We start from the raw sequence: 10,035 nt of genomic DNA, 5'->3' as shown, positions 1-10,035 counted from the left end.
GCTGTGGCAGAGTCCCCTGCAGCTGTGCTGTGTGCTCCTGCAAGACTGAACAATATGCTCAAGAATAGAGCATGAACGATCTGGGCTCCAACGTAAATTTGGAGCAGGTAAAAATCTTTGTAAAAATACTGTCCAGTGTTTAGATTGTGTTTACTTCTGTTTCTCTTTGTGCGGGATTGGGGGTTCAACTTGTTACTACTTGTTAAAGATGTGTTACTAACAAGTTATTAATTCAATAAAAGTAAATCTTCTTGAAGATTATTTTCAGAAATGCCCATATGTTGTTGCTTTGATTAGTTTCCATTCTGGCTGATATCTTTTCCCCATTTGATCTGTCGACTTGCATTATGCTTCTTTCATTCATTGAGAAGTGAGTAGAAGTGAAAGTGTTCATTTTAGTCAAGTGTTTGGTATTATTTCATTCTTGCTTTTATATTGTTTTTATTTTGGATTTTAAACCACATTTCCAGACCCATTTCATTGTCACTTCCTGCAACTTCACTGGTGTCAAAGGTCACATGACATCACTTCCTGATGTGATACCACTTCCTGTGAGGTCTTTGAATATGGCTCACCAGCCCACTGGGTGATAAAAAGTTTGTGATCCGGCCCCACATTCAAAGAGGTTGGACACCCCTGGTTTAGAACCAATGCCCATGAGAGGAGAATCAGGCCTAAAGTACGCTTCTGGCTCTGAAATGTGGCATTTTGAAATGTCTCCACATAAGCAATGGATCTCTTTCCTTCGGGCTACACTGGAAATAGCCTGAATTTAAGGCTACAGAGGTTTTCTAGTGCAAGATAAAGTTTTTCCTGCATTCAATGATCTGGTTAAATGTCCTATACAGTCAGCGGGGACTGACTTCCTGAAACATTTTTTAAGCAATTAGGAGATGGAGGATGCTACTAAATACCCTTGAATTCAGTGGGACATATCAGCAGTTAGGTGCTTTATAACATTTAGTCTCCTTCTAAAAAAAACACACTGTCTGTGGTCTTGTTCACTGCGGACAGACGTGGAACCGAAGGGTAAGTCACAGTTCCTGTCGGTTTTGTTGGATGACTCTGTATTTTCCAGCCAGTTTTCTTAGGGCTCCTAAGACATCCCTGTTTCTCAGGCTGTAGATGAGAGGATTCAGCATTGGCTTCTAGTAACACACAATGGAAATACTCTGTGAGGGCCTCAGCAGGAGAAAATTAGACCACTGACATATTAAAAGAAAGCATGATGGGATCTAATGCATGATCCCAACAATTGTACTTCCTGCCATGCCACACGTGTAGCATGCCACGTGTGTAGGTTCCCCTTGCACTGGCAATCTTTGCTCCGGTGGCTGAGAGCCCCAACAGTTGATTGGTGATCCCAGCCCAGAGGTGCTCCATGTGCTCCTGTGGCTGGAAACTCCCATCAGCTGATGGAGCTCCCAGTTGCAGAAGCGCATGGTGCACCGCTGCAGCTGGGAGCCCCATCAGTGATCAGACCTGTCCATTTCTGGGACGGGGGCATCCTGGGCCCCCGCGGCTGGGAGCCCCATCAGTGATAGGACCTCTCAGCCACTGGGATGGAGGCATCCTGTGCCCCTGCAGCTGGCAGCGTCATCAGCTGATCAGGGATCCCAGCTGGGGAGCTCATTATAGTCCCTCAGCTAGGAGCCCCAATCAGCAACATGTTGGTTGCCTGGGGTCAGAAAGTCTGCTGACATTTTGGGGACAACAATTAGAGTCTCACAGATGTCCATGAAAGCCAGTTGACTGAGGAAGAAGTACATGGGAGTGTGAAGGGAGGAATCCACCTTGATTAAAACTAGGAGAAGAGTACTCCCAGACAGGGCAGTAACAAACACAAGTGAAATCAGGGCAAAGAAGAAGGTGTGCACTTGGGTGTGGTGCAGGAGTCCCAGCAGAACAAATTCTGTTGGTGAAGTTGTATTCCCCGTCCCCATTTCCTCACGGAGCTTGTCACGTGCACATCTTCCTACTAGGTCACACTAATAGGATCTGTTATCACCATCAAGTTCTCCCTCCTGTGGAAGAAATACCAGATACTGTGGTTAACAAGTATTTTGGTTATCAATTTAATAAAAATAGTTCTATATTTTTTGTAAAAATGTCAGTCATTTCACTTACATGGACTGAATTGTAAAACAATAACAATATGAATTTTAATGCCCTCTGTATTAATATAAATTATGCCTGAAGAAGGGTGATTGTACCTGAAAGCTTGCAAATAACTATTTTTCAACTAGTCTGTTGGTCTAATAAAAGATATCACGTCTTCCCAAAGAGCCTTGCCTGCCTATATCCTGAGACCAAACAGCTACAACCACAAGCCCAGCTCCATATTAATATGTACATTCAGAAAACTTCTAGTAACACACAATGGAAATACTCTGTGAGGGCCTCAGCAGGAGAAAATTAGACCGCTGACATATTAAAAGAAAGCATGATAGGATCTAATGCATGATCCCAACAATTGTACTTCCTGCAACACCACACGTGTAGGCTCCCCTTGCACTGGCAGTCTTTGCTCGGGTGGCTGAGAGCCCCAACAGTTGATTGGTGATCCCAGCCCAGAGGTGCTCCATGTGCTCCTGTGGCTGGAAACTCCCATCAGCTGATGGAGCTCCCAGTTGCAGAAGCGCATGGTGCACCGCTGCAGCTGGGAGCCCCATCAGTGATCAGACCTGTCCATTACTGGGACAGGGGCATCCTGTGCCCCCGCGGCTGGGAGCCCCATCAGTGATAGGACCTCTCAGCCACTGGGATGGAGGCATCCTGTGCCCCTGCAGCTGGCAGCGTCATCAGCTGATCAGGGATCCCAGCTGGGGAGCTCATTATAGTCCCTCAGCTAGGAGCCCCAATCAGCAACATGTTGGTTGCCTGGGGTCAGAAAGTCTGCTGACATTTTGGGGACAACAATTAGAGTCTCACAGATGTCCATGAAAGCCAGTTGACTGAGGAAGAAGTACATGGGAGTGTGAAGGGAGGAATCCACCTTGATTAAAACTAGGAGAAGAGTACTCCCAGACAGGGCAGTAACAAACACAAGTGAAATCAGGGCAAAGAAGAAGGTGTGCACTTGGGTGTGGTGCAGGAGTCCCAGCAGAACAAATTCTGTTGGTGAACTTGCATTTTGTGTCTCCATTTTCTTTTCTACGTCGCTGGCCCTGAAGCACTCGGGAAGAACAAGCTTTGTGGAATATGCACACCTTTTCTACTGGGTAACACTAATGGGATCTGAGGCAGTCACTGGGTTGTCCCTCCTGTGAAAGAAATGCCAGACATGATGGTTGATAAGAAAAATTGCCTAACTTCCACTTTTATGTTCTCTATTTTTCTCTTGACATTTTTTGTATCAATAGAGGACAGAGGACAGGGTAGCAGAAAAGCAGATGGCCACGCTACTTTCTATAGATGGAGTTGCAGGGGTTTAAACTTTGTTATGTCTATATTGCAGGTGTGGGATTGGTTGCAGTGTTGCGTGGAGATCCCATAACCAGGTTTTTTCCAGTTTACTGAGGTCCGGGTTGCAGCCTCACCATGGCAGTGTGGAGCTCAGCACACACTGAGTGTATGGCCCTGATTCAGGGTATACAATTTCCTGCTCTGCTTTATGCTGCTACTAATAGCCAAACTCCCTGTCTACACAACAGTCTGGCTGAAGTTAATGGGAAAGTATGCAGTCTATTACCTCATGGAATAGCCAGTGTGGCAGAAATGCCATTGTCGGTGACCCTCTCCCGAGATCTGTCTCCACCAGACTGAGAGGCGGCCGTTGAATCCCTCACAGCGGGGATCTCGCTCCTTGTCTGCAGACAAAAGCCTGGCGCCTGAGAGGCGATGCTCTGGCAACCTGGGCAAGGGGGGGGAAAGACCCGGCCCTGCGCGCGGGCCCAGGTAGCCAGGGATGCCATGCAGATTGGTCGGTTTCTAGCCGGTATTGGCAGTCATCACCGCATGCTGCAAGAGTGCCCTGCCTCCAGAGGAAACAACAACCACCTCTGGACGATGTGAGTGAGTAACCTACTAGAGAGCCGATCAGATATTTAGCTTCAGTAACTCAGATGCGTGTTTAAACGGCTACCTCAGCCACCCTGGTTTGCTCTATGGGATTCCTTTGATAGTCCTGTATTATTTCTATGATATTGCTCTACCTTTTACCCTGTTTCCGCCCTACCCCTGTAATCAATAAAGTTCTCCTTTGAGACCGGTGTGGGAGACTTATTGAGGGGTGGGTCTAAATTATGCCAAGGAGGCCCCTTAGGTCGGTGGACTGAGGGAGGCTTCCTAATCAGCCCCTGACTTGGGGAAGTGCCCCAAGTGCTTGTATTGGGTCTAGCACCCATTGGACGATCAGGCCTGTGTTTTCCAAGGTGCGCAGAGCCAGAAGTGAGTCCAGAGCCTTGGATGGTGGCAGCGGGAACCCCAGGCTAGCGGGTGTGCTCCAGGGAAGGGGTCGGCCGGACGGGAGGCACCCCAGGGAGGCACTCGGAGCCTGGAAGGTGGGCGGGCGCAGGGAGGTGGGCGGCTCAACGCAGGAGCGCCCCCTACTGGCCCGCCACAGCCTTAAAGACAGATATTTCCACATGGTTTAATAGGCCTAGGTTCATTCTTCTATTTCAACAGAGACAACAGTAGGGTTAATTGTTATCACCCCTGTCATTAGGAGGAGGAGGAATAGCTTGAGAGGACACCTAAGGCACTGCACACGGGGGTGTGAAGAAGCCTTCTCTTTCCCCAACACTTCACCGTTTGCTAAAGAAGTTGTAAGATCCCAATATGTGCTCCCTCGTTTTATCATTCGTTGTGCAGTTCTAGTGAGACAATTGTCATTTGAAGGGACCTACAGTGAAATCATCTGCACAATTGAATCTACCAGTGTAGGAGGCAGGTTTAGCATTTTTAGCAATGTCCAGAGGCTTGAGTGGAGGATGCTGATTTTTTTTTAATAGAACAATTGCCTCCATTTTAACATTTTAATCCTTTATAGTCAATTTTCTTTAAAATCTGATATACAGAAAATCATAGTTAACAGAGAACAATATCAAATACAGGGATATGAACGCAGAAAAAGAAATAAAATATGTGACAGAAGCAGGTTAAAAATAGAAAGCTGTTTTCATTTTAAAAAATGTGAACTTTGTATGTTATTTTTTAAATCTGCTACAGCTTTCTTGCAAGCATTTTGTTTGTATTAAAACACTATTAAAACATTATGAATACAAAATAATAGTTCCAAAATATTTTCAATAAAAATGTCATTCAGTATTTCAGTCGCCATGAATCATTTTTAGGGTTGGGTGGGGCGGGATGTTTCACTGGTGTTAACCTCACAATGTAACATATTCATTCAGAAAATTTCTAGTAACTGACCATGGGACAGTGTAAAATCCATGGTGAGAGGTCCCAGCTGAGTACTATAGATGCACCACCACCAGAAACTATTTAATCTAGAAAATGAGGAACATAAACTATGGGAACCACAGAGAAACCACCTCTTCTCACTTGATCAATAGTCACCCAGTCACACTGGCTTCTCTCTAACTGTGGGACAAGGGTGGCTGGCACTGCTGGGTAAAACAGCCTGCGAGTCGAGCAAACAAACTTTTCAGTGCCTAGTTTTCCTGAAAAAAGCCCTCTACTAGATGTTGTGATGTTGGCCTCAACAGTGAAGCACAGGTTTGAGGCACCCCAAGGGGATTGAAGCCTGCCAGGCAGAACGTTTGAACTACTAATAACTCTCAGCAGCTACATACCTGTGCGGCTGCCTGTAGGCACAGAAGATCAACAAGGATTTGGCTCATAAATGGCAAAGAAAGAAAAAAATGGGAAGACTTGGAAGGTGGAACCGTAGTTTCTCCTTTGGTAGGACTGAGATTACAAGCTGGTTGTGGGACACAGGGCTGTGGAGTATGTTAAACAAACCAACCCTTCTGCTGGATGGGCTTCAAAGACATTAGAAATAAAAAGGCATTAAATGATATTATGGATGTAGCTAAGGCTATATTACAATGTAAACATTTTCATTAATCTCAATCCATCCAGGATTTTATGTATTTCTGAAATCCAGAACAGACTGAGATGAATGTGAATTTTGTAACTGACTTTAGTAGAGCCAGGATTTTACCCCTTAAAAGGAAGAATTTCCTCCTTCTTCTCAATTCCACTGCAGTACATCAATGTATATGGAAATCATAACAGGAAGAATCTACTGTAGGCCTCAGTTTTGACTAGATTCCTTTCAAAGGAGGTCCATTACCTGACCCTAATTTGACATATGTGTGAAAATGCACCAGTATTTAATAATCATCACTGAGTATCTAAGGCAGTGGTTTTCAGCAAAGGTGTCATAGCACCCTCGGCTGCCTTGAGATCCTTTCAAGTGTGTTGTGGGATGCCACTGTTAGGTGTGCAAACATGATTTACAAGATAAACCCAACTATTTCAAATGAGTATCCATAGTGTTAAAAAAAATCCTGACCCATTGTGATCCATCTGAGTTCTTTGCAACAGGAAAATTGCTGTATATTTTTCTGATCATCAGAAAATAAGTGCAAATTAAGAGCTGGCATTTTCCAAGGAGTGCCTTGAGTCTAACACAGGGACAGAGGGATCTTGAATCTAAGAAAGTTTGAGAACCATGGATCAGGACAAGATATGGTAGAACAATTTCCCTATAATAAAAACAAGTAAAAGCTTCTTCCTGGATTGTTTTCTATTCTTTATGGTTCCTAAGGAGAAAGAAAATTGGACACCACGTCATTCCAAGCTGTCTGTAATTTCCAGCTCCTTTGGTAAGTTTTGTGAGGGAAAAAAATCTTAGAGACCCAGAAATGAAAGGCTTTTAAAGACATGCAACTGTGTTGGTAAAACTCGTCTCTGTGTCAAGACCCATGCACTACCCAAGGAGAGACCCTTCGTACCCAGGGGCAGGGCCAGCGTGGTGCAGTGGAGCTGTTCTACCTCCCCTTCCACAGTGAAGCTCACCTGCCAACAGCTCCATTTCCCCTTGGCCCCAGATACTGTTTCCACAGCACAGCTGGAGCCCCAGTTGCAGGGGAACAAAATGAGGAGCAGGCAAGGAAGGGACAACCTGCTTGCTGCTGGCTGGTCCTGGCTCCAGGGCAGGGGAAGTCCCAGGACTGCTCCTGCCCCTCTCCAGCTGGTGGTCACACAGGGTGGCGATCCCTTCTCTCCCTTGCACTCCATCACGTTTCCACTGATGGCCTGAGGGCTCCAGCTGTGAGGAGCAGGTGTATGGAGCACCAGGCAGGGCTGGGGATGCCTGTGTCAGTGGGCCATCTCTCCACCTCCACTTCCAGTGCCTGATCCCAGAGTAGAGGGGACACCCAAGGGCTGGATGGGGAGCAGGAGCACCTGGAAGGGGGAGATTGCCCACTTACCTGCCTGGGGCCATCTAGAGAAAGCAATGGTGTTCCTCACAGTCTGGGGTCAGAAAGTCTGCTGAGGTGTTCCTCACGGTCTGGGGGCAGGTGCTGGAAGTGGGGATGGATCCCCTGCATCCCCAGCAAACTTGGCACCTCGGGCTATTGCTTCTCCTTGACCCTGCCTGGAGCAGAGCAGGAGAAGTCCTGGGGCTCCTGTCCCTGGATCAGCTGCGGACAGTGCAGGCAGCAGACAAGTCAGAGGAAACACCCTGCTGGCAAATAAGGGAGAGGAAGGGGTACCTGCATGGAAAGGGAGAGGGCAGTGAAAGGTGGGAGAAAGAGTTGGAGTCCCCTGTTTCAGGGACTTCAAAAAGTCACCTGCCTCCACTGTCGTGCTGGCGTCTGCCCTTTGCAGGCGACGGGGACACAGGTGGAATCTCCCACACCCCTCTTTTCAAATTCCTGCATCCACACAAGTTCACATTTTTCAGGGTTCACATGGGCCACATTTTTGTGCATAGCCACTATGCTGGCCAGGCCATATGATTACTTGAAACAATTATGAACATTAACTAATTTTTCTTCTTCACTTTGTTCTACATCGGCCGACACATGTCCCCACCCTTTTGAGTGTTCATGCTTTCTGGATCACAGAGTAATTTGATGTGATTTTTGTGAAGTGTCTGACACATTCAGGCCTTGAATACACTAGTGCCCTTCCATTTGTACTATCTGTCAGTGACATTGGTAGTGGGCCTAGCTGTCAGTGACAGGGCACGAGTAGTCATCCTTCATGATTAGCACCTTGGAAAGGGACCAGAGTCAATAGCCCAGAAACAGGCCAGTGTTAGGGGCTAGAACAGGGCCAGGAAAAGTCTGGTCTGTGGGTCGGATCTGGCCTGTAGTGAATTCCATTTCCCAGCAGCCCCTGCCTGCGTCAATCTGGCCCATTTCCATGGAGACCTCAGCAGTGACAGGGCCATGACAGAAGGGGGTGGGCAGGGTTTCCATAGAGACCAGCCCCAGCAGTGCTGGCAGGGTCCACAGCTGGCAGAGAGCTGCTCTGTGGCTGGGATTTTGCCTCAGTGACAGTGTGGTCTGGAGCTAGGGCAGAACAGTGATCCACTGCTGGCATGCCCCCAGCTTTCTGGATGAACAACTCAGTATTGGCCTCGTATAGCGGTAGTCTACAATAAGTAGCAGCCATGTAGAATTTTGCTAGAATGAATGTATCTTGGGTGGATGCATTTCCGTTTTTCAGGCACCCTTGACCAGGCAAATAATGAGCCACAGTTCTTAATGCACTTCTAAAATAGTTTTATTCGGTTGTTGCAAGTTTGCATTAGAGAACAAAGATTTGGGTATGACACACACCCTAGCATGAGCCATGTGTCTGTTGCCTGAAATAAAACCATCCTGGAATGGTAATTTAGGTTGGTCTTATAGCTGACAAATATGTAAGTCTTTTGTTTGAGTGCTTCTCTGAATGCTTTCCCCCTGAACCTGCAATGTGTTTCTTCAAACCTTGTGAACATGCTCTACCATTTGGGTATTTGGCCATTCTTCTGGTTAGACCAGTCCTGGAGGAGGCACTCTGCTCCACAAATTGTCAGGGAGAGGAAAATCTGAGCCCCACAGCCAGCTGGAGACGTGGGATTTCCTGGGGTGAGAAAGTCTGCTGCCATTTTGGGGACAACAATCAGTGTTTGACAGATGTCCACAAAGGCCAGTTGACTGAGGAAAAAGTACATGGGGGTGTGAAGGGAGGAATCCAATTGGATTAGGAATATGAGGAGAGCATTCCCAGACAAGGCAGCAATGAAGGCTAATAAGATCACGGCCAAGGAGAACATGTGTGCATTGGTCCGGCTCAGGAGACCCAGCACAATGAAGTCTGCTGAAGATGTTTTATTCCCACTCTTCATTTCCTCTTCGTGTGGATGTGCCTGAAGTCCTGGACAAGTCCTTAGGCAATTGGCACACACGTGCTACTGGAGACTACCAATAGCACTGAGGCACCCAGCAGGGTTTCTTCCCCTGTGGAACAAATGACAGACAGTATGGTGGATGAAACAATAACCTCACTTCCCTGGGAACAGTGTTTATTTAGGCTGAAGATTTTCTAAAATTAGCCCTGCATTTTTCATGTCCAGCTGCAATCTGTCCCCCGCCCCTTCTGGGGCAAAACTCGTGAAAGCTCGAGGCAAACCATGTCTCTTATATGAGATCTCATCATGTCTGGTTGACTCCAGGTAGATGTGTGCCTCTACTTCCCCAGTAAGATGCTACGTTGTGCTCATGTGCCTTCCTGCCACGTAAGAAAGTTGGTGTCTTGAAACATGGCAGCTAGAGCTCATCATACACCGTGGGAGAATGAGTGACAGGAGAAGCCAGTTAGCAAACACCATTTTCAGTAAGCTTTCCTTGGTTCAAGTTTCTGGCTGGGGCAGTGAACCAACGAGTATCTCCACATCTGCAGCAATCAGGGCTCAAAGTAGAGATGATATCTTTTATTAGACCAAGAAGATTTTTGCACAGAAGAAAAATGTCTTCAATTGCAAGCTTTCGGCATTAAGCTTTGGAGAAAATATTGAAAAAGTGCTCCTTGGTAGAGCTTTGCCCCGGGCGTTCCTATAAATAGGAATGA

At 46.8% G+C, this 10,035-nt stretch overlaps 1 protein-coding gene across 1 annotated transcript in view; it reads right to left on the bottom strand.

Annotated features, from left to right (window-relative positions):
- LOC102370529 (olfactory receptor 2T11-like) overlaps positions 1-9,358 on the bottom strand; it is a 21,774-nt gene extending 12,416 nt beyond the window's left edge. Inside the window, exon 1 of the mRNA XM_006039128.2 lies at positions 9,104-9,358. Within this exon, the coding sequence (XP_006039190.2) occupies positions 9,104-9,313 (210 nt within the window). The 5' untranslated portion in view covers positions 9,314-9,358. The remainder of the gene's footprint in view (positions 1-9,103) is intronic.
- Between the last annotated feature and the right edge of the window lie 677 nt (positions 9,359-10,035).

This window comes from Alligator sinensis, unplaced genomic scaffold (genome assembly GCF_000455745.1).
Source record: "Alligator sinensis unplaced genomic scaffold, ASM45574v1 scaffold750_1, whole genome shotgun sequence".
Lineage (NCBI taxonomy): Eukaryota > Metazoa > Chordata > Crocodylia > Alligatoridae > Alligator > Alligator sinensis.
This window is presented reverse-complemented; position numbering and strand designations above follow the sequence as displayed.